General features: G+C 34.7%; 1 protein-coding gene across 1 annotated transcript; it reads right to left on the bottom strand.

Annotated features, from left to right (window-relative positions):
• Window positions 1-335: 335 nt before the first annotated feature.
• Window positions 336-26,123, bottom strand: Ing3 (inhibitor of growth family member 3). Its single transcript, XM_069996635.1, has 12 exons — window positions 25,945-26,123; window positions 25,605-25,676; window positions 23,621-23,721; window positions 21,282-21,347; window positions 12,162-12,258; window positions 10,134-10,205; window positions 8,959-9,078; window positions 8,571-8,728; window positions 7,840-8,033; window positions 6,264-6,456; window positions 4,296-4,334; window positions 336-2,790 (listed from the first exon to the last, which is right to left on the bottom strand). Exons 1-12 carry the CDS (start codon window positions 25,970-25,972, stop codon window positions 2,674-2,676), a joined length of 1,257 nt encoding a protein of 418 aa, XP_069852736.1. The 5' UTR covers window positions 25,973-26,123; the 3' UTR covers window positions 336-2,673.
• Window positions 26,124-26,288: the final 165 nt, after the last annotated feature.

Here is a 26,288-nt window from a genome sequence, read left to right as displayed (position 1 = left end):
AAACCATCACACTGTCTGTTACCATGATGGATCCCACTGTTCCTCTTCTCTTCCTATCACATCTACCTCATAGGGATCTTTGGAGGATAGTCTTTTCTCTTAAAACCCACCTATGGCTAAGAGATCTCTTCTTTAAAACTTTGTAGTATCTACAAAAGCCACTCATAACTCATGTATGACATACTAATTTGTCCAAGGACAGAGCGCACTAAAGCTGCACTATTTGAGGATGGCTGAAAATCTAACCTACATGGAGTTTGTTTTCAAGAAGTAAAGAGCCACAAAGTTAACTGCCCTTCAAAAGAATGGACATGTTTATCAAACACTCAGCTTCATTTAGGCATTTAATTAACCCATTTATTGCTTCAAATGTGTCACCATGAACATTTAGATATACACTCTACAGCAATAAGGCCTTAATTTTCATCACCTATAAATTGTGAACCACATTTGGACTTTATATGCCACCAACTGTTACATGAATACTGTACAACAAAAATTTTGAATGCCCTTGGTGTAAAGAACAACAGAGAATACTAATAGTTGGCCACTTCTGTTTTAAATGAGGTAGTTTTATGTTTGGCCCATTATATATATATATATATATATATATATGTATTTATGTATATATATGTATATATACATATAATTTATTAACAGGTTCTACTCATTACTTAATACTTGCACATAATCATGGTTTTGTTCTTTATATACAATTCATAACATATTCAGTTTGAGTTCAGAACTTGTCAACGTGTTTCAGAATGATGTTATAAGAAGTAGAATTTAGAAAACAAAGGGGTTATAGTAGCTGGAAACAAATGTTCCTGACTCAGCCAAAGAACTTCCTCTGAAAATAAGGCTATGCATAAGGCTTTTCCCTTTTATTTCAACCAATTTCAGAAAACTTATATTATAAAATGAGATGTAACTTATTCACATGAGCAACTCAAGGCAACATACTAATAAGCTAACTGAACATAATACTAAAAGAGTATTTCTTAAAGGCTAATAATATTACCATGAAAATACTATCAGGATACATAATACCCAGGCTATTACAAAATCATGAGATTGCAAATCAAAATCTAACTTTTGGAGGAAACTGAAAGTTATAAAATAAGACCACAGTATCTCAGCCCCACAGATCTCAAAGCTGGAAGAGACCTTTGACATCTCCTATCTCATCCTCTGGGTAGCATTGCATAGATTTTACACTGTCACTTGGGTAAGTTCTTTGAATTAAAGCACAAATCTGATGGAATCAAACAGTTTCAGTACAAAAGGAAAAATGATAGTGTAACTACCCTTGAAGTTGTAAGGATTTTTATCTACCAGACTTAGTGTTACATTTTACATAAAACCTTTGCTATGTAAAATCTATATAAATAGCACCTCTAGAATAAAACCTTAGGAGTGCTTTAAAGACATCCTACAGCCGGTATCACCCTGGTTTCATAAGGCCCAGTGATTAAAGATGGAACTAACTGTCACACCACTATGCTGTGGAATTAACAATGGAGCCAAATTTTAAGCTCCAGTCTAGAGGGTCTCTATATTCATGATGGCCTAAATGCCTCCAGTGAAAACATCCATCACTAACACTCCTATTTTATCTGCTGTAATTAGGATTATTCTATGTCCCTTAGACTGAAGGAAAAACCAGAGAAATGGGTTAAAAAATACATTGGCACTTTACATTTACATTAAAAATGTCTTTCTCTTATAATCATAACACAATCTCCAAGCATTATTAAATAGAAATCACAGAGTACACAGCATTGTGTCCCAATTCTCTGTGCTTTTTAGATTACGAAAACTGGAAATTAACTATAATTAAGACATTTTCATTATTAAGTGTGTAAAGTATAAATACAAGTAATTTTTTAAAAACTTTATTTTAACACCTAATACAATTCCAATTTTAAGGATTACTTGCACAAAAAAATAAACACATTTGGTATAAAAATGACTTTAACACCCTTTCCTGTTCAGCCCCGCCCCCACCCCATGAACTGCACTCTATCTGGATGCAGAAACATATAAAGACTAATGGCACAATTAGCTTTTACTTACAGGAGTTTCTGTTTATGTACCCAGGTACTCTAGAGGATACCAGCCCACTTTAACACATGAACTATTTCCTTCAGCCTGCTGAATTAGTTTCACAAAGAAACAAAGCTTATTATAAAGGCATTTTAAAAATCATTATCTTAAATTCTTTTTTGAAGGACTAACTTTTTTTTGCAGTCATTTATATACAGTGTTACAGAACAGCTCTGGAGTACAGTACATGCAGCAGAATATACCTGTTGAATATAAAATACTTCTCTTAAAATCATCATTGCTGGAATTCTTTGAAGTCTAAATTATAGAATGCCCATTACTTTGAGGAAATGGTTGAGGAGTATAAATGTCTGCATATGTTGGCCACAGAAAGAATCCAAGGCTAACTGGAATAATATTCATAGTACACCAGGAGTGCATAAATAATTTACTTACATAATTAAAATACAACCCATAAAATTTAAGCTCAAGATCTTGTAGGATTGTCTGTGTAAATCTTTTAAGTAGTTGCCTGGAAATGAGTTCTTCTTTCTCTTTCTTCTTTTTTAGTGTCCTATAAAAAATGCTGAGCTAACGCTGTTTTCTTCTTTAAATGAAATGTTGCCCTTATTTGTGTCTACTGCCCCTCCTCTTCATCGCAGCAGTGCACTGAGGGCAGTACCACTTCCCTTTCGGTGCTTCTGTCAATCCAACACACCCATAGTGGAACCACTCTATTGGGCACTGGAAAGGAAAATTTACAAATCAAAGTTTGGTACTTCTAAAGAACCAATAATATACCAAAATATGTCCAAGAGACTGATTAGTCCACTTAACAAAAATGAGATTTGTGAAATAAGCTTTTCTTAGCTATAGAATTATTTAGAAACCACTTAAGTCTAATGGATATACTTCATATAAAAGAAAACATAGGCACATAAAAATTATGCTTCTTTGATATTGGAGATTCTTGGGATGCATTCCCAGAGCATACGTACATAGCGTGTATGTGTGTGTGTGTGGACAGCCAGGTGAAATTTTTATTAAGAAGGTAAGTGTACTATAAATTTTAAAGGTTAAAAAAATATTTACTACTTTATTTGCTCCATTATGAAATAGAATAAACTAGTTTTAATTAAAGACATAAAGGAAGCTGGTCATTAGCACTAATGAGGCTGGTGTAGGACAACCCTCAGTTTGAGTCCAGCCTGGGTTACGTAGTAAAGATTCAAGCTTAGACAGATGCTAAAAATACAATACAGTCCAAAACAAGAGACAAAAAGGTATGCCCTGAGCTTCCTTTTGAGGTGCTTTTATACAGTTAAAATATATAGAAAAAAATTTTCCTCTCTGAAACCTATACAAGTTTTACAATTCCACAAAAAGTCTTCACACTCAGGGGCATAGCAGGTGCAAGGGAGAATCCTACAAGTTATGGTCCTGGTATTTACAGAAATCTCATTTATCATTTTCACCAACTGCACGAAAAGAAAGTGTAGGGTAGTATTCTTTATATGGTGAGGTAAAACTATTTTCAAATAACCAGCAACAGCCCTATCCTGTCAAGGCAGGGAAAGGTATAAACGTTATTGGACCAAGACAGTCTCTTTTATTCTTTAGTGTTTGACAAAGCTATTGTTAACTATAGGATTCTGACACAATTGATCAGTACTTAGATAATATTCAAAATAATAGACAGACAAAAAGAGGTTAAGCTGTAAGACTGTAAGGAAGGAATCAAATTATTAGATATAGTCTCCACATTTAATATGTATCTAACTAAATTAAGCTTCCTAAAATAGAAATTCTTTCCTTTCGGTTTTGCATTTTTTATATCATTAGTTCCTGTCAGCTGAGGCGTCTAGCATGCATTCAGAAATACCACTTACACTACTAATAAGAGCGTAATAACCCATCTATCCTCCAATTATTCCTTATGACCTTGCCTCCTATAAGAATACATTTTAAAGTTGTATCTTCAATGTGATAAATGAACCAGACTCTAGGGAAGCCCAGTATCTTTTGCACACAGAGAAAAAAGATGTTTAGTTTTCATATAATGTAATGCTATTTACTGTTAAAAAATATAATCTGCACAGAGCATCAGGTAATTAATTTTTAAAATGTTAATATGGAACACATTAAAGAATAGTACTACTATATTGTGGTTTATAGATAAATGATTTGTAGATTGGAGATATAAAATATGTGACTCTTTTCATTTCCAACTAGAAAAAATTAATACTTACATCTTGGTTATCACAGCCCACCATCTCTCCATATGATACCTAATTAAAAATATTAAATATTTTTATTATGACTATGTAATTAGTATTAAAATCCAAACTGGTTGTTTACAATATTAGAATCTATAGAGAAAATATTTGACTACACAGTTATATTACATATTAAGTATACTGAAATAGGGTATAATTTTTTCTAAGGCTTTTTGGGTAGGGGCAAGGAATATTTGTAAAAATGAACTATTCTGCATATAACCATAGACCACATATCAAAAGAAAGCATTAAGAATATATTATACAGATGTTTTTACCAAGAAAAAGACTCTTATTTTACTACATATGAATACAATTTTATAATAAAAACTAAAGCAAAAAAGTATCTATAGTAAATAAGACACGAATACAAAAATAAAACAACATAAAATAAAAATAACCAAAAACAATGTGAATACTAAATTCAACTGAGATAATCATGAGATAGAAAACGATCAAATTAGTGCATGTTTTTCAAGAGAAAATAATACCTGCTATTGAACTGGGGTAGAAAATGAGCATGCTCATCCAGTTTTGGTAACCAATTTCTAGCAATACCTTGTTAATAGTTTAATTTTATTTGTAAAACTCATCATAATTTTTTTTTAAAAAGCAAAGGATTAGTTGAAGTGACGGAGCAGTTCAATGTCTAATATTAATCACCAAAGAAAAGAGAATTTTCCAGTAACTCAATGGCAATCATATCAGCCCACTGTATTGTTCAAGAAAAGTATTTTCTGTTGTTTATATAAAAGTAATTTTCACAAATGACTCACTAGCCAATTCAGTATTATGTCTTTAAGAGATAAATTCATAATGTTATCTATCTTATCTATGACATTAACTGTAAACTCCATTGCAAATATATCATTTGTTAAAAAACATTAATGAGTTATGTTATAAAATAATAATTATCAAATTGTCATTAATAATCTAAAACGAAGTCACTAAAGTAAACCAGTTATGTATTTATAGTACAAATGTTAACTAGAAATTTTGAAAATAATCTTTTTTAAAAGGTAAAAAAAAAGAGGATATTTAAAAGCCATGTTGATTTTACCTAAATTTAGTGAAAAAAAAAAAAAACAACCTAGCTACAAAAAATACATATATTGTGATTGCTGTTGTCAGATACACACAGATCAGCAAATTTGTTGGAGAATCAATGTTTGTATCCCTCCAAATTCCACAAGTGGAAGCCCTAATTTTCTATATCTGAAGGCAAAATCTTAATCTGATGGAGCAGGTGCCTTAAAAGAGGAAACGCCAGAGCCCCCTCATGTTTGTCTGCATTTCTCTGATCTCCCTCTGTCTCTCTCTGCCCAAAGAAAAGGAAAATGTCTACAAGCTGAAAAGTAGCCTCATCATGTAATGGATCATCCTGATCTTAGACTCTTTAGTCTCCAGAGTCATTAGAAAATAAGTTTCTCTTGCCTGCTAATATATTTGTGTGCATAGTAGTGGTACATTCACATTTGTGGGCCAAGATTATGGATAACTTTCATTTATCCTTATCCTTTTTTGCATTTATAGCAAACATAACAAACATGTCAGTTTTAGAAGGAAAGGAGAAAAGTGTATCGGCAAGAGTATAAAGCGCACTTAAAAATTAAATAGCATCAGACACTGGTGGGCTCATGCCTGTAATCCTAGCTACTCATGAGGCTGGGTTCTAAGGATTGTGGTTCAAAGCCAGCCTGGACAAAAAAAGTCCATGAAGACTTTTAACCCCAACAAACTACTCAGAAGAAGCTGGAAGTGACGGTGTGGCTCAAGTGGTTGAGAGCTATCCTTGAGCAAAAGAAGTTCAGGGACAGTGCCCAGAATTCAGTGCCCCAGGACAAGCCAAAAAAGAAGAAAGCAAAAAAAAAAGAAGAAAAATGAAAACGAAACAGCTCTCTTCCTTCTACTTGTTCATAAAGGCACAGTCCAGACATTTACCTGATTACAGATGCAGTATCGAGGCTCATTTGGGTCATAAGTCCAGTCAACCTGACTGTTTGAATCAGATTCTGGAACTACTGTTGTTTGTTGGGAGATTTCTGGTACAACAGTTGAAGATGAAGAACAGGATGATAAGGAAGAAGAGGAGGAAGATGATGATGACTGCTGGCTTGAAGACTTGTTGTTGTTTCTAGAAAAAAGATAATTAGTTTTAGTAGCTCATCATGGTAAGTTATCTAAGAATAACTCTTACATAATGATATGAAATGACAATAAATGTACAAATGAATTTTTAACACTGAGTTAAAGCAATCAAATTATAAATACACTGTAATTAGTGCAACAAAAGCATCATTTTATAGTAGCTTATTTATATTGTTTTCTGGAGAATAAGAACATCCAACAGAAAAATCCCTTAAAAACGTTTCCATGGTTCCACCAGGCACAGCATTTTAGGCTTGTAATCATAACTGCTCAAGCGGCAGAAACTAAGGATCACAGTTCAAGGCCAGTAAAGGCAAAAAGAAACTTCATCTCATTTGGGTATGGTAGTGCACACATGTCATTTCAGCTATGTAAGAAATTTAAGTAGGAAGATCATTTTTAGGCCACTTTAAAAAGAAAGGGTTTTTAAAATAAAAATTTATATGAAAGTTGATACCTAACATTGATTTAAATTGTTAGTAATATCTTAAGAATTAGGACTAGTTGTGGCTACTAAATTACAAAAGCTCAAAGGTATCTAATACAAATAATTATGACAATCCAAGACAGGAAACCCAGTGTGTTAAAATTCATAAGTTCTCTAATTAGCTCAAATGTTGATTACAAATGTTAAAATACAGGACTTCAACATCAGTTAATAATCTAAATTAAATTTTTTAAGTAGATAAATTTATTAACAGCAGACACATTAAATCTGAGTCATTACAATTGACTTTTTTTAAATGTTTAACAATTCTGTAAGGTTTTTTTATTCTTTTGAGAGTTTATTAACACAAAATACATTTAAACATACATTTGTAATACAATTATTAGATAACTAATTCTTTAGATTTAACATTTAAATTTTCATTATTCATAAATATCCAACTTTCTAATTCAGTTATGAGTCTGAGATGGATAGTGCCAAATGCTGCTTGTTTTCCTATTTACAACTCATCCAAAGAGACTCACATATAGAAGTGAGGCACATTTTCATATCATCAATTTTGGGGATACAAGCAAAAAACTGGGACCTTACTATTAACCAAATCGAAAAAAATCTTAAAGAAATTCCCATGATATAATTTATTTTTCTATTAATTGACCTTGAACAAACAGAATAATAGCTGAAAAGCAGCATTATGAAATTTCTTATCCTAATGAACAGAAGTCATTTATTTAAAAACTCAATCTAATATTATAGAAACATTAAAAACAATTCTAACTTAAATCTTCAAACTACTCTTTCAAAGTAAGGCACTGTAAAGGAACATGTCTTCCAACATATCACACCTCTTGTTAACATAGCTGGGACATGAAGTATATTGAGTATTTTGCAAAGGGATGGCTTATGGTACAATAAACTTACTTGCTCTTTCGGCCACTGCGGGAGTCGGCTGTTGATGAGCTGGCATTCTGCGTTAATGTTGTCATGAGCGCTGAAGATGATGAATAGCCAGCTGTTTCTCTGGGCATGGAAAATTCTTTTCCCAGCTGAAAGTCATTATTCTTAAATGCTTCATAACTGGCTTTTAAACTTGATGTTCTCCGCCCTTCTTTCATCTTAAGTAGACATTCATTGATAGCATTAGTATATAAATATACATAGATTTTCTTTTGCAAGTTTTACGTTACAACTATTATTTTTGGTTTATGTAATATTGGTCTGTTTTGTTTAAACTGTTAAGCAATTTCATGTTAAGATTTAAATTCAGTTTTTATACTAAATGAGGAAGTATCTATGGAAAGAACAACTTTTCCTTTTGCTAGAAAAGTAAACTACAGAAATAGACTGTAGCAAACAAAAGGTCCAAGAGCAAGCTCTGAGAGTGGCAGAGAATATGGAATTGTCCCAGCTCTGCTATGAAACACAGGCAAAAATCCCAAGAGTCGGAACAATTTCTTATATTCAACAGGTTTTTCACTTTTCATTTTCAGCCAGGTGACTCCTAATTATTATTTCATTAAATAAAAGTGTTTTTAAAATGGAACTATTCAATGTCAGAAAACCATTTGCTTACATTGAACTGTTTCTATTAAAGTTTATTACTGATGTGAACGAAAGGTAATACTTTTGTTTCTAAGCTTTGTATTTTTTACCTGTGCTGTAGCTTGAACTGCTTGGGCTGCTGCCATAGTAATAGCTCCTGCACCAGTTCCTGAAGATAACGAGCCAATGTTATAAGATGCCAGAGGTTGGGAAGAATTCACATTGTAAGCATTGTTAGAAGAAGTTGTAGAATTATTATTTCGACAACCTGTATAGAAGAATAAAAATGGTTACAGAGAACATACTGTTACAGTGTTAAAAATATATTCCTTGCCAGCACAGAATAATCATTACATTTAAATTCTTCATGTATTATACAGTAAATGGAATAATGGAATATGCTTCCCTTTTATTAATGTTACAATTCATTAACTCTGAATTCATTTCCCCTTTTTCTAATACAAACAAGTAAAAGAAAAGCATTGAAAATAAATTTACCCAGTGTATTTTCCTTAGCTGCATCTGATGTAAGGGTAGACAGAAGAGCTTCAGATTTAAACTTCTTTTCAGGAATATGATCTGTTGTCGTATGGTGAGAAGTGGGATTATATTTCCTTTCTGAAAATAAATAAAAAAATTCAGCTGTTTTTAAACTTTAGAGAACTATGGACAAGGCCACTCATAAACCAATGTAGTCAAGACGGGGGCTCCTCATGACACACGGGACACTATTCACTCAGAAAAAACAAACAAACTGAACTCTCTGCTTGATGTATGTTATTTGCAGAGTACACATTTTAGATATTTCAGGAGCAAAACACTACTAAAGATCACCCACGATAGACATATAACATGAGGGAAGATCTGTTTTCGATATCATTATCTCCCATTCTGAATAGCTTTGAATTAACCCTTCTTTCTTATTAAATTTACTCTCTCTCTCTCTTTCCACACACACACACACACACACACACACACACACACACACACACACACACACACACACACACACACACACACACACACACACACAATCTTGGCACAGGTGGCTCACGCCTGCAATCCTAGCTACTCAGGAGGCTGAGATCTGAAGATCACCGTTTGAAGCCAGCCCAGGCAGAAAAGTTTTTTTGAGATTCTTATTTCTAATTAACCACTCAAAAACTGGAAGTGGCACTATAGCTCAAGTGGTAGAGCCTTACCCTTGAGCATAAAGCTCAGGGACAGCACCCAGGCCCTAAGTTCAAACCACACAACTGGAAAAAAAAAGGAAAAAAGTACACACACACAAACACACACCAATAGTCATCAAAGTGATCACTAATAATGATAGCAATCACTATATGCCAAACACTACACTAATAACTAGAAAGGAAGGATGAAAAAGACCAAGACCCCACTATATGAAATAGTTTATTGTTTGGCTCAGTTATGACATTCCTAGAGAGAACCAGACCTCTGTAGCTATGAATTATACATCCTAATATTTCAAATATATATTCTCTTTATTAATTTCATAGAAAACAGGCTATTTTATTCCCAAATCAAATAGGAATTTCTCAAATGAAGTCTGTAATTAAAATGAAAAAAAAAACCTTATAAAAACAAGTAATATAGGTAATATTAGCAAGATTTTAATTACATTTAAAAATTAGCAACCAAATCAAACTTACTTTCCACTGGAGTATGTGAATGAGCATGGTGATTATTCACTGGCTGTGTAGGTGTATCTAATTCCAAAGAGCCTAAAAAAAAAAAAAAAAAAAAAGATAACCATGTCAACCAACTATAGTAAGACACCTTCCCTCCCCAACAGAGGACTGTCAAGCTCTGATATACCTGCCTGCATCACCTGTAAGCCAGTTGAGAGTTACCATTACCAATCCCACTACAACTTTCTGTCTTAAAAGTAAAGACAGTCTCTTCTCAATTTTTGCCTCAAGAACAAAATGGCTCAAGGCATGCTATTATCTCACTAGGGAATTCACCAGAATGGTGGTCTCATTAGTGGGAGAAGAAACAGTATAATCCTTCTAAGTAGTCTGGTCTAGAAAATTTCATTTACTGTGGAGATGAGAACTTTTCCTAAAGTTCTAGTCAATGGGGACATGACTACATGAAAGTAAATTCTATAATTATTAAAGACTTCTTAAAGGAAGCTAGGGATTTTGCTTGCAAAAAGGAAAGAACAGAATCTTTAATACCAAGCTTTAAAACATTTCTAAAGAAATTCTCTAGGTATGTCTATGATCCCTTGAGATTAAATTGTGGCAATATGTAGGATAAAGCAGTTTTTATAACTTATTCAATTCAGTTTGAGGTCTGTGTTCTTAGAGGATGCTTTATCGACCTTCCTGCAGTACTGAATAGGCATGGATAGTCATTATTCACAGCTATCATCAGCATTTAAAACAAAAATCAAAACAGCTCTACTAGACTATTTTATCTTGTCCACAAATAGTTATTGTCCTTGGACAGGGTTCCTTCAGAATCAAAGTATCACAAATAAATTAGATGGTTATCAAAAAGATGGATCTACTTTTGAAGTCAAAATGTAACTATGAATAGTGAAATGTATTTGTGACTGTCTTCTCTAGCTTGCTCACCAGAGCATATAAGCAGAGCTATCCATTACCTAGAACTGTCAAGAAATCTTTCATCTGTGAGGAAAAAAGGGAACATACTTGTCCTACTGAAATGCACCAAGGGAACAAAAATATATTTGAACACTTTAATTAAACTCTGGTAAAAATCAGTCACTAATTGGTTCTATTAACATTTACTGAGTGCCTCCTCTGGGCCTAGCTAGCATCACACTATCTGGCTTTATGTAACTGACACATTTAGATTGGAAGACATTTACATTAGTGAAAGAAACAGCCCCTGTTGCCAGTTTCAGGAATTTCCTGTGTTGAACTTTCCAGGCAGTTAGGGGTAAGCTGATCAAGTGAGCCTAACAAGGAAATATTAATATTGGCTTGTTACTGATAAGAAAAGTTTACAGGGGCTGGGAAGGTGGCTCAGTGGTAGAGTGGTTGCCTTTCATGCATGAGGCCCTGGGTTCGATTACTCAGCACCACATCCGCAGAAAAAAAGCCAGAAGTAGTGTTGTGGCTCAAGTGGTAGGGTGCTAGCCTTGAGCTAAAAAGCTGAGGGACAATGCCCAGGACCAGAATTCAAGTCCCATGACCAACCAAAAAAAAAAAAAAGGTTTACAAAAATGAGCAAATGAATGACAGTAGCAAATTTGTTTCTTGATGATGTTCTTTAAGTTTTGCTCTTACCACTTATCTGACTAGCCTATGTAGACATTTAAAAATGGAATGACTTGCTCAACATGATGGTCGCCCGCTTACTATACTGATTATTTGGGAAGCTAAAGCAGGATAGAGTCTGAGGAGTTCAGACTGGGCTACAGCAAGTTCCAGGCCACCAAAGCTACATAATGAGATCCCCATCCCCAGAACAAGCAATATAAATAAATAATTAAAAGTAATGACTTATTTTCATAAAGGGTGGAATGATATTCTACATTATTTCTGTCAGTAACCATGACCTAAGCAGTTCCCATTTCTGGGCTCCAAGTTATATGACCTGGACACCACCACCCACCAAGGGCAGATCTCAAATTTTTCTCGTAGGACAAAGTGATACGCATATCTATCATCCAATATTGAGGGAAAACTGTAAAGTTTACTTACGCCTCTCTAGTATTTCTGTAATTCCAGCATTATCAGCTTCCAGTTCCATTTTAAACTTAGCCAGTTCCTGATCCAGCTTTCTCAAGTGTCGATCTACCTGTTTCAAAGAAGATCAAAGATAACCACCAAAATTTGGGATTCCGCTAATGTGTCAGTTTAGTGAGGAAACCTAGATCTTTGTTTCTTTTAGAAAATCTGCTTAAATATCCTTGAGTAAGTCAATTAACCTATGCCTCACAGGTTTTGAATATACTAATGGAACTAATCTCCCAAATCTCATTTTTAAGAAATCAGAATCTCAATTTGTTAGAAAATATTCTAGGCTCACTATTGAGAATTAAAATATATAAACAAAAGAAAACTAGGTCTAGGGATTACAGTGTGTGAGGAGGAACTACAGGGCTGATTAATTTTCCAAATATTTAATTATTACTTCCAGCTTAATCTCTTCTACTTATAAGAAAGCCATTCATAGTACTACATCAGAACTGTTACTTAGATGGTAACAACTAAAGCCTCAGGCCACCAAGAGGCTCCTATATTTCTCTAAGGCAGGAAAGCAGGTCCATTATAGTTGTAAACATTTATGTAAATGGCTCAAATGAAAGGTGATTTGGGCCAGAAAATGTTATTTCCCAAAAAGCTTGTCTAAAATGATCTTATTTATGGCTTTTTTTTGGTCGGTCATGGGGCTTGAACTCTGGGCCTGGGTGCTATCCCTCAGATCTTCAGCTCAAGGCAAGCACTCCTACCACTTGAAGCCACAGAGCCACTTTTGGTTTTCTGGTGGTTTACTGGAGGTAAGAGTCTCATGAACTTTCCTGCCCAGACTGGCTTTGAACCATAATCCTCAGATCTCAGCCTCCTTAATAGCTAGGATTATAGGCGTGAGCCATCAGTGCACAGCTAAAATGGTCTTATTTAAATACTACTGTCCTGGTCAAGATCAAAGAATTTTACTTCTTCACTTACTTAAAAAGTTCTTTTAATGAATTTCATAGAATTATGACACTTCATAATTATGACAAGCCATGTCTTGTTATAAATGTTAAATACCTTTTCAATATATTTCCAACTTGCTACTTTTAAGTGAAACAAAATACAGTCCAAATTATTTCAGATATTTATATTTCTTTATTGACAACTTTTTCAAAGAATAGATTCACTAAATCCCTGCTATAATTAGGAAAAACTTCATTACAAATATTATGTAAAAGGTAAAAATTTAAATAAGAAATTCAAATAAGTAATGTGTATCTAAGATGAAGGAGAAGGGACATATTAGCAAAAGACAAAGTACATTATGTTAGATATTGATGAAGAGATCATGTAATGCATAGTGTTTGGTGCATTCAATGCATAACTCTTCTAGCCCTCCTTCTAATCTCTTGAGGGAGTTGTATTTTTATAAGAGAAAAATAAGTTCCATTTTTTAAGAGAAAAATCTAAGGTTCACAGGGGTTATCTACCATCCCCTTAGTCAAACAGTTAATAGTATTAAGAAATGAAATGTAACTCTGATCTCAGTGTGATAAATTATAGTTCATCATTTACATTTCGTATGCCCTCTGAACTTCCGCACAGGGAAATGGACAAATTTTTTTTAACTCAGCATAAAATAACTAAACTTGGAAAGCCAGTCATTACTGTTCCATTATTTATATTTTGTATTATTTAAGATCAACTATATTTGTGATTTTTCAGTGATTTAAATCATTTCCTTCTTGCTTCCCATATAGATTTCTTTTAGAAATTGGCAGATGTGTTAATTACTGTTATATTTAAAGCCTTATAAACTGTATGATATGGATATACTTGCTCCTATTCAAAGAACATGAAGGTAGTATTTGAGCATCCTTTCATGGAATCTCTATTTCAATTAGAAAGTATGAACACAGACCTCCAGTATTTAAGAATATCTCTTTGATTGTCAGAATTTAATCTCAGGGGAAATGAGTCAAATATTTAAATTCTTAATGCAATGAAAATAGTCCATAATCTTCTTACCTAGAGTTATTCTATGAATACATACTGAACTCCTATTATGTACTTAGCACTGACTTAAATGGAGGATAAATGACAATGAGAATCCCTTGCTTTGACAGGAATAGCAAACAATAGATTTAAATAAGGTTTTTAACATAACAAAGATTAATTTATGTCTAGTTCTGTAAAGTAACAGTTAAATAACAATCAGAAGTAGTCCATAAAGAAAAAAAATGTAATACTGGGCTGTGTTAGACTAAACAAGGTAGAAAGAATGAGGGCTGTATTTAAATAATGGAAAGGAGTAGTAATTGGGGGGTATGAAGGTGACATGAAGACTTTTTTATATACATATACCATTTGAAATTTGTGCGTTTAAAATCCTATTTTAATAAATTAAATAAATAAATTACTGGTGAAGTTTATTATACATGAAAGCATGGAAAATTGTTTTAATACTAGATAGTTAAGAAAACAGAATTCAAAGAATTTATAACTTTCAAAACCAAATTCCCAGTTAGACAGAAAAGCCTTAGCTACTGGAGGCAGGCAGTTTTGTAGTACTTTTCTGTTATTCTTATATCTTGATTATGAAAAAAAAATGAACAGACTAATAATATAAGCAATTATTAAGCAATGACAATTATTTTTATCTTTATTGTTGCTATACTAAATCAAATTAGAAGTCAGAGAGTTGATCACAAGATTTAACCTAAGATATAAAATACCAGGATACTTGAACAAGTATTAAATGGCCATAATAAAAGCTAAACTGAACTTAATTGAAATAGGTTACAGGCCTTCCCTCTACCAAATGATTTCTTCTATCTACATGAATTCTTCTACCTATATGAATTGGTAAAGCACCTACCCCAATCACCACAATGGTGACTAAATGCTTATCAGGAAAAGCAAGGACCTAGTCTTATACCACCTTCTGTACATCCCTGATTCAGAAGACTGACTTATAATAGTAAAAGGACAGTGGTCTACTTGAGAAATTTTTCCATCAGCCTTCGATTCCCAACATAGGCCTAACCCCAAAGTCTAATTATTGATTTATTTCCAATTTAATATCAGTAAGTGCTATACAATTCCAACTTTTCATGGTCAAACTTAACTGATTATTCTTTTCCTAAACTCTTCAGAAAAAAAGGAAATATTTAACATTTTCATGTTTCTAAAAAATGTTAAGTTCTACTTAGCAATTTTATACAAACCAACAACTAGAAAAAAGTCTTCTAATATTTTTGCAGTTATAATACTTCATTCCTTTTTCTTTTGGATCACTTTTCAAATACTAAGTATTTAAATGTGTCAGTGGGACATGCAAATTAAAAGAAAAAGTAAGTGAAGTAAAAAAATTAAAAGAGGACTGGAAAGGTGGCTCAGCGGTAGAGTGCTTGCCTTGCATGCATGAGGTCCTGGGTTCGATTCCTCAGCACCACATAAGCAGAAAAAGCTGGAAGTGGTGCTGTGGCTTAAGTGGCAGAGTGCTAGCCTTGAGGTGAAGAGCTCAGGGACAGTGCCCAGGGCCAGAGTTCAGGCCCCACAACCAACCAAAAAAATATAAAAATAAAAATAAAAATAAATAAAAGGGAGATGCAAATGAAAAGTTTTTTATAGTTTCTACAGGATCTGTCGCTTCGAGGATAAACTAATAATAATAATAAAAAAGATATCCAGGTTGACCTTTTAGAATGAGCAAAAAGTTTATGAGATTCTAAGTTGAAATCCATAGCAATAAGAGATAAAATTTTCATCCACGTGACAATTTTGTTATAGCGAATAGAAGGGTAAATTGGGGTAGAAAAGAAACTATAATGGCGAAGTATTTCTCTAGGAAGTCGTAAAAATGGTTCTTACATCTCTAAATTATAGTTAAAGTAGATGAAATTGTGACCTATCTTTAGGCTGCTCCAAATACTTGAGGCCTCAGCACATAAACTATCATCTAATCGCCTTGCTAAAAGGACAAGGGACAAATCAAATAAGGACAAGAGACAAATCAAAAGGTCAAACTTACATATTCCCTTAATTAGAGTTATCAGAAAAAGAGCCCTCAAATTTATAGGCAAAATGTGGGTCTGAAATACAATCATCTTAGGAACAGGAAAGGATGTAAAAAAGAAGCAAGTTCAAGGGTATTGAGCACTCCAAAAGACTACTAAAATCATTCACGCATTAACTTAACACTCAAATTTTATCAGAGCACAGATAAATCAACTTTATTTTATATTGCCATTTAACTCATCCTTACGATAGTGACAGCTGACTAAGAAACACAAATAAGTACTTAATAACTATTTATGTATATCAGGATTCTACATGGAAATTATTTTAACAGGTTAAGATTTTTGTTATTACCATTTTGTTATTACCATTTGCTGATATTATGTAGTATGGCTTCATTCCATATTAAATGAGGTAATCAGCACAATAATTAAATGAGGGAATCAGTATACTACACAGACTAAATTTACTATTAATGATAAAGGTAAATAAAATATTTTACTTAAAAAATACAATGAAGCTGGGCATTGGTGGCTCACGCCTGTAATCCTAGCTACTCAGGAGGCTGAGATCTGAGGATTCAATCAGCCTGGGCAGGAAGGTCTGTGAGATTCCTATCTCCAAAGTGGTAGAACTCTAGCCTTGAGCAAAAGAGCTCAGGGACAATACCCTGGCCCCGAGTTCAAGACCTGTGACTGGAAAAAAAAAAAAAAAGTAATGAAATACCATGCAAGTGTCTGTCACTGGAAATGTCATACATCAGGTGTGTTTCTGAATTCATGTTTTCAGATTTTGAAATACATGCATATATATAATGAGATACCGTGGAGAAAGAACCTAAATCTAAACACAAACTTTCATTTCATATTATAGTTTACACATATAGCCTAAAAACATAAGGCATTTTAGTACACCAGCATTTTGATTGAGACTAATAACATGAGTCAGATGTAAAACTTTACACTATGGCATCATGTCAATGCTCAAAAGATTTTGTAATAGGGAACATTTTATATTTTGAGTTTTTGGATTAGAAGTATTCAATTAGTAAAGTTTATTCAACTATTCAAGTTAAAATTAAAATCTGAAATACTTCTTCTCTAAAACATTTTAGAAAGAAACATAAACCTGTATTTTTAGACTTTCACTTAAGATGTTTTCTATTGATATTTCAGGGAAAAGAGCTCATTTGGCCAGGTATCTTCTATCTTATGATCAAACACAAGATACTAGAAATACTGCAAAGCATAAGCATAAGACATTCAATTGTCTTTAAATTTTTAATTATTATTCATAACTAATGTTAGTTTCTCATTCACATCTTTAAGTATCCAATTGATAGGTTTTCCTCTTAAATATGTTTCTTTAAAGTCACTTAGTATACTAAGATGACATGATGAGAAACAAGTGATATAATCACCTCATAGAAGGTATGAGAAAGGACTGAAACAACCACAAGAATGTATATGCAGGGGACTAAAGCAGGAATATACAAAGGGGACTCTTGTCTCAAAAGAAGAAGCAAACTGCCAGATGCCAATTGCTAGTTCTGACTAGCAGATTCAGGGTGACAGATGAAGAGAGGCCCATGTGTTGATTAATCTTTTATATTATCTATAGGATTAGGAATGGGTTTACTGACAGGCATATTAAACCTAGATGTCTCTCCCTAGACTCAGATTATTATAGGAAAATAAACAAAAGGACACATTCCAAGAGGTAGGTAACAAGCAGGAAGTATTAAGATTAACATACTCAGGACACCAGAAAACAATGAAATAAGTATATACAAGGATTCCTCCTGTCTTTTCACAGGATTATTACAGAAGGTCAGACACTCACAATCGGGGATTTAGGAAAAAGATAAGCCTCCACACAATCAGGGCTTTCCACTAGTATCATAGAAACACTAGTCAAATCTTCTAGTATTATAGAAACATTAGTCAAATCTCCTACAACCAGTAAGAGCCCACACAGGGTTCTAGGTTCCCATAGCCAAAGGCCGACACTTGTAATCCTGGCTACTCAGAAAGCTGAGATCATGGATCAAGATTTGAAGTCAGCTTGAATGGAAAAGCTTATAAAACAGTTATCTTCAAAATAATCAGCAAAAAGAAGGACTGGAGGTATGGCTCAAGACATAGGGCACCAGCTGAGCAAGTACAAGGCCCTCAGTTCAAATCCTAGTAGTGGGGAAAAAAAAACCAGTGAGAGGATGTAAATGGAGAAATGCCTCACTTTTATGGGAAAGAAAGTAAAACATAGAAAGTAATGATAATCTGTAGATTATATAAATATAAAATATTTCAGGAAGTTCCCACCAAAAACCTACTATTGACAGTACAAAATTTTTTTTTTTAATTGCACGACTGAGCCTGGCGCCGGTGGCTCATGCCTGTAATCCTAGCTACTCCGGAGGCTAAGATCTGAGGACCGCAGTTCAGACAGCCCAAGCAAGAGAGTCCATGAGCTATTATCTCCAATAAACCACTCAGAAAACCAGAAGTGGCACTGTAGCTCAAGTGGTAGAGCGCTAGCCTTGAGCACCCAGGCCCAGAATTCAAGCCCTATGACAAACCAAAAAAAAAAAAAAAAAATTGCATGATTGGGGAGGGGGTATTTACTGACATGCAAGGCATGTCAGTGGAATATCCACTGAAAGAGAGAAATTAAATCAAAATGCAAAGACTAACAGGTAGCATCAAAGAAAAGGATGAAATCTGCAGTGACAGCAACTTTATGGCCACATGACTAGTTGTGCAGTTGCCTGTGACATGTTAGAGTAAGAAAAGTCATGGAAAAAGTGGGAGACACTGGAAAATATGCAGAAGAGTTCAAGAACTCAACTAGAGTGGCACTTGGATAAAAAGAGTAACAAAGAAGAAAGAAATACACAGAAGGTATGTCCAGCTTCAGTATGTGGCAACCGAAGAGACCAAGATTTACAAGGTCAAGAAATAGATGATTAGGAAATTTTTCTATTATTTTCAGCAAAAAAGACCACTTATTTCTGATGGCAAAGCAATAGCCATTGCTATTAGGTCTTTTAAAATCCAATCTTTCAGGCAAAACTGCAAGGGACCAGATGTAATCTGCATATGCAGATTTTTAATTTCAATCTGTTTATGCCACTATCTCTGAATTTCTCCTCAAAACAACACTGAAGTCTAGCCCTGGACACTCCAAAACTCATGTCCTCTCCTCTAAGAAATCAACTGATAACTGGGTGTAACAATTCAATCGAAAAACTGAAATTACCCCTTACTACTCAATCCCACTGATATTTACTTGTTACATCCTTCTGTATGGGTTTGCCACTTGAATTCCTGAATGTGTTTTCCAGCAAATTAGCAAAAACCTTAAGGAAGAATTCATTATTAGTTTTACTTTCTATTTGCTGGTCCTGTACCTTGAACTCAGGGGCACGCACCTTGCTTGTTTTCTTGGCTGACACTCTACCACTTGAGCCAAGTGTCTAGCCCTGTTTTTTGCTGGTTATTTGACAGATGGAGTCTCATTGGACTTTTCTGCCCTCGCTGGCCAATACTTTTTAGTTTTCCATTATACCCAGCTAAACTTCATTATAGTAGGTACAGATGGAAGAACAGCATAATCAACAAAGGCCAAATAATACATACACATGTTTAAAAAGCATAGAAAAATGTCATAAACCTTTTTGTAAATTCATGAAATACCTTTATTAAAGAATAAGAAGTAGTAAAAAAGAAATAAGTAAGCCAATAATACAACTTGGTTATACAAATTACAGTTATATTGATATACAATAAAAAAAGCAGGTAGTCTCTAAAGATGGATAGTCATTAAATATAAGGATGAATTTTATAAACTATTCTTATACTAAAATGTAAATTACTGTTTCCATGTTTGCAGATATCATTTAAGACAGAAACAGTTAAGGATTTGGAGTTTATTCAAAAATAAATCAAGTTACAGCCTACTCTAACCTTTTGTTCACTTTATCTTTTACAATTATTCTTATAACTATATGAACCAAAAAGCCTACATTATTATGGCCACTGAGCCATTCCACTGTATAAAAACAATCAAAGTCTATGTAGTTGTACATGACAAAGGTTTTTTTAGTTTAGTATAAGCATTTATGTCTAACATACAGATGTACATTGTTATTGTGTCATACTCACTAATGACATTTTATTTAAATTTTCTTGCTCAGTAATAAAACTATCTCTCATAAGACTGCAAAAATAAATGTGAATTCTATATGCCAGAGTAAACCCAAAATGGAAATTTTTTTTCTATTTCTACTCTCAGTACAAAAAGAAATTAGTATCTTTTCACTTAAATACTATCATGTCACCATAAAGGCATCAGTTTGGGAAATAACTGTCCATCCTATCTGATTTCTTGGTGGATTCAATCTTTCTCAAGCAAAGCTGCAAGAAATAACCTCTTTAAAAATTTCACATAGTCTAATATAACATGTTTACCACCTGAGCTAGTTAATGAAAATTATTAACATCCTTTAACTAAACACTGACTTAAATTCTCTTTCTCATTTTTATTTATGTTTTTGTGTCTGTCCTGGGGATTGAACTCAGGGCTTAGGTGCTGTCCCTGAGGTTTTTTTATTTTGTTTTGTTTTTAATTTTAGGGCTCTACTACTTGAGCCACAGATGTACTTCCAGTTTTTTGGTGGGTTATTGGAGATAAGAGTTTCACAAATTTTCCTGCCCAAACTGGATTCAAATAGCGATCCTCAGATCTTAGCATCTTAAGTAACTAAGATTTTAGCCCCAAGCCACTGGTGCCTGACTTCTTCCTCATCTTAAGCAGACTGCCAAGAACTCCTGCCTTCACGGCACTGACATGTACTGAACCACACACAACCTTACAATAGTCTCTTGTGATATGCAAGGGTCTTGACCAATTAAATACAGGGAATTCTCAATCACAAAGAAAGTAAAATACACACACACACACACACACACACACACACACTCACACACACACATGATCAAGAGAACAATGCAGTTAGTTTTACTCTATTCTTCCTACTATATTTAATTTAATGAAATTTAAACTATAATCCATAATTCCACTACTTATGGCATAATATTCACATGCATTCACTTTACTTACCAAATCATATATCTGGTTAGCCAACTGAACCTTCTCATCTGCATCTTCCAAAGCCTTATAATAGTCCTAAATGGAAACATTTTCATTTCAAGAATAAATTAATAATTTGAAAATATGCTATTTAGGATATAAATTGCATTTTCATTAGCATGCCTATCACTGTCAAGTCATCCTACATTAGCAATGAAAAGTCTCTTAGTGAGAAGATGTGATTAGGGAAGGTTTAGAAATTATGGACAATGGCCAAGGATTAAAGAAAGATGTTCAGAATTCCTAGAAGAGATACAAGTAAATATTGTTGCATGTCTAGCCTTTATACCACAAAATGATATGGGAACTACTGAATAATATTAAAGGATAAAAAAAATTATTAACTAAGACTTATCTAACACATAAGGCAGATTTATATTCTACTTTTATAAGGTTTTAAAAATGAAAGTACAGCTGGTTACCTGTGGCTTACACTTAAATCCTAGGTACTCAAAAGACTAAGATTTGAAGAGCCAGCCCAGACAGAAAAATATAAGACACTCTTATCTCCAATTAGCCAGAAAATAGCTGAAACTAAAGGTGTGGCTTATGTGGTAGAACACTAGACATGAGTGAAAAAGTCAAGCAGGACTGTGAGGCCTGAGTTCCCAGTACTGGCACAAAAAAATAAATAAATAAAAGAAAAGCTAACTACAGAAAGGATTCTGATCTGTATCTGTCTGTTACCTAACTGTTTTATCTCTCATTTCCAATTAGGTAAAATTTTTCATACATTTATACATTTGGATTTCTCCAGAGTGTAAAGAAAATTACCTTTAAAAAAAAGAAAACAACATGTATGAATTTCTATGAGGTGTCAGCCATTTGGGAATATATATTTAACAAATTTGCAGGCAATAGTGTCTTATACCTGGAATCCTAGATACTCAGGAGGTTGAGACCAGAAGATCATGATCTTAAGCCAGACTGAACAGAAAAGTCCCTGAAACTCAATCTCCAAAATTAACCAGCAAAAAGTAGAGCTGAAAGTACAGCTCAAGTAGTATAGCACCAAGCCAAGAGCAAGTGCAACACCCTACAATCAATCCCTGATATAAAGAAAAGAGGCGGGAAGACTTAAGGGTGACCAAGGACTTTGGAGTGCATATGTGTAATGTGTATACACACAACACCTAGGTCACTGGGTACCTTCCAAGCCAGGATCATTTCTCTTACAGATGTTAATTTTTTTGTTCCAAACAGAAAAAATCTTTCCCCACATGATAGAACAAATAATACAACTACTGAATCTGTCCTATCTAAACTAATTTCATACTGCTCCTTGAACAATTCAATGAAGAATGGGTATAAGGAGGCATTACGACTCAGAGAAAAGACTTAACCAGCACCACAGAGCTAAATGGCAGCCAAGACCAACAGATCATTTCAGTTATTCTTCCAATACATGCTTAAATAAACTAGATCATACCCTGAAACAAACTTTGGGATGGGGAGAACTCCATTCTAACCTGGAGAAAAACTCAAAAATGCCCTATAAAATGAATACATTTTTCTTAAATTGTATTTCTAGATCTAATTTGTATAAAATTTAGAGTTGTTCTTGCCCATGTAATTGTAAATTTCTAATTTTTAAAATTAAATGAAAAAAAATTTTTTAAAGTAAAAAATAAAATAAAATAAAATTTAGAGTTGTAAAGTAAAATATTCTTTTTAGGATCTTTGAGATTCTTTTCTGTGTTCATCAACTTATATACCTAAAAATTATAAAATATGTTCAAAATCTGATTTTATCCCATTTGTGGCCAAACTGGAAAACAGTATTATATCACTATAAGACAAATTAATTATATAATTAGAAAAAAAAATAAAATGGGTCAGGTATCAGTGGCTTATGCCTGTAATCCTAGTAACTTATGAGGCTGAGGACCAGAGGACTATTGGAAAAGGTTAGCACAAGCAGTAAAATATGATAGTATCCCCTCACCCACAAACCAGCAAAAAACAAAACAAACAAACAAACAAAAAAAACTGACTTAAGAGGTAGGGTGCCAGCAAGCAATCAAGCAGAGCACGTATGACCCACTGAGTTCAAACTTGGTACTGACCAAAAAAAGACACATTTGAATTTAGTTCTGTAATTCTCTACTAAGTAACAGTTACATAGACAATGTAAAAAGTTGTAAAAATGATTCCATGATTAAAAATTCCTATGTATAGGCTATGAGCCACAATAAACTACCTAAACAACTACTGGTAAGTTTGTATTACTTTGAAATCTATTCAACTTTACAGTATCTTTGTCAAAGGTCCCAATATCTACTGATAAGTCATCTGCATCATTGGCTTACTTTTTTGATGGATGCCATCTGTTCTTCTCTCCACTCAGGTTTATTTTTCTTTGCATTCATAAAGAAGTCACTGACTCTTTGTTCTAGTTGATCCATTGCATCTGGCATCATAAAAGCATCTCATATTTAGATAGTCAAATTCATATACCAAGTGTAAATACATGTATTTGGGGAAAGAAAACTCATCTGATGAAACATATTGCTTTACTTGGCTGTCACTTTAAAAAACTTTGATTAGGTAACATAGAAAGCCTTAATTACCTACTTTTAAAAAGTATTTTTCCTATTGACTATTTTTTGTTGTTTCAAAACTTTTCTCAATAATTAAAATAAGACCAATAACATAAGCAGGATCAATACCATAGCTTTTGTATAGGACAGTCTTGGAATTAATTCTATCACCTCAGCTAAATATGGCAAAATACAATTGCTTTTTGAAAGTACTAGATAATTGTAACATTTTTCTATGACAAAAATGATAAGAATAGGCTGGAGTGTAGCTCAATGACAGAGAGCTTGCCTGGTAAAAGCACGGCTCTGGGTTCAATTCCCAGTACTGCAAAACCAAAACAAAATGATTTTTTTTTAAAAATTGTAAGCACTTTTCATATATCATTAAGCATACCATCACCTCAGATCACATCTGAAGGCATTAGCAATAATCATTTATTCACCTAATACATTATTCACTTAACACACTATCAAAAGTGTGTGCCAAGAATAATAATCTCACTGGATGTTGCCTAAAAAAGAAAAAAAAATAAGCAAAATGAATGTTGCTGTTACGTGAGAGGCTAAAAATATTTTTACTACACATCTTTTAAAGTTAGCTTAATATACTGCGTAATAGTTTTTCAGATTCTGAAAAACTCTTAAGAGTTTATTTATTTTCAGTATTTTCCTTCAAATAAGATTGTTCTAAAAACTGACATGCTGGTATCTTTTGTTGACCTACGACACCAATTATCTTTAGAAAATTCCAATAATTGCAAAACATTAAGTTGAACAAACCCACAGTTGGTCTAAGATAAACCCAAATTACTAGGACATTAAAATTAATTCACAGCAACCATTTATTTAATGTCTGCCTTGTATCAAGTATTACACGTTTTCATTTGTATTATTTAAACCTTCAAATGACTCTTCTTTTTTGTTACAATAAAAACCCATCTGATGTGGCAATATAAAGTCAATGAGTGAATTAATAATGTCCTGAACTCAGATCTGACTTCAGAGTCTGTACAGTACTCCGTTCTGCAGAGAACAGGACCTCAGTGATCACTGAGTCTTTAACATTTTAAGGACATCAAAGTAAGTAGATTGGGAGGTAGCTGGAAAACAATCCAAATATCCATATGCCCAAAAGAAAAAACTGGAAGCGTGGGGGGGGGGGAGAGGAAGTTCCTGAGCAAAGAGTGGAGAAATCCATGCACAGTTGTGGGAAGAAAGGGTAAGTTCTTAGCAACTGCAGGTGGACCCTGAACTGTCTCTCTCCAGTCCTCACTCCACAGGAAGCTTTCAGTACAATTCTATTTTGTCTCACTCATTCTGAGATGATTTTGCTGCTGACACTTGTGTTAACTTAGCATAATTCTCCATCCCAAGTTCGCCAGGCTCTCTAAAGCTCCCTTCATGTTTACAACGCTAGAGAAATTCCCATCAGGAACGCCCTTCCACACCACTAGGAAGGCTCGGGTTCCAAGCATCCGCAATGAAAACCTTCTCCACCTGTATGTTGATTTCTACTAAGACACAGATTCAGTTTTTATTGCCCATGGCAAACTTTGAAGGAAAGGAAAAAAAAGTATGTTCCTTGATGACTTTCTCTAGCTAAAAACCAGAACACCAAACCACCAAAACCCAAACCCAGCACCCAGCAGACCGGCGGGCATCTGGCACCGCTGGCTCTGTGACACGCGTGCCCAGCGGCGTGGCCTGGAAGGCGCAGGTGTCGAGGGTAGCCGAGGGAAACGCGCACACTTACTCTGCACCTGCAGATCCATCTCGCGCATCTCCGTGAAGCGGTCCCGCAGGTCCATGGGAAGCTGCTCAATCACTGTCCGAGTGGAGAGTCCGTCAGGGAGGGGGCGGAGCCAACGGCGAGCGCAGGACGCGCTTGCGTCACTGCGTGCGTGTGCGCGGCGGTGGGGGGAGGGCACCGAGGGAGCCGGCGAGCCCACAACGAGGCTGCCAGTTACCGTGAGAAAGAAACATCCCCCGCTTCCCCCCCCTCCCTCCCGCCATCCCGCCCGCCCGTCCACTCGCGCCTTCGCCCGTCCGCCCGCCGGTCCCACGGGCGGCCACTGCCGGAGCCGCGCACTCACTTTCTAGATAGTCTTCTAGGTACAACATCGCGGCGCTTGGAGCAGGGGGCGCGAAGGGGTCCAGGGGTTTGTTTGTGTCACTCGCTGTCGCCGGAGTTTTGTCCCTTCCAATATGGCGCCTCCGCTAGCAGCGCCCGCTCGACTCCGGAAAAAAAAAAAATTGAAAAAAAAAAACCACTTTGGCGCCTGACGGCGCTTGCCTCACGGCCGCCCGCAGCGGCCATTGGCTGGCGGGGCCCGTGACGTCATCGGGCCGCCGCTCGGCCACGCCTCTTTGTGGGAAGTGTAGTTTTCCGTTCCTTCCGGGCAGAGATGGAGGCGCCGGCGTCTCTCGGTGGAAAAAC

The sequence above is a fragment of the Dipodomys merriami genome, unplaced genomic scaffold (assembly GCF_024711535.1).
Source record: "Dipodomys merriami isolate MVZ:Mamm:240054 unplaced genomic scaffold, mDipMer1.0.p SCAF_5, whole genome shotgun sequence".
Classification (NCBI taxonomy): Eukaryota; Metazoa; Chordata; class Mammalia; order Rodentia; family Heteromyidae; genus Dipodomys; species Dipodomys merriami.
Note: the sequence above shows the minus strand (reverse complement) of the source record. Positions and strands in the feature narration are given on the sequence as shown.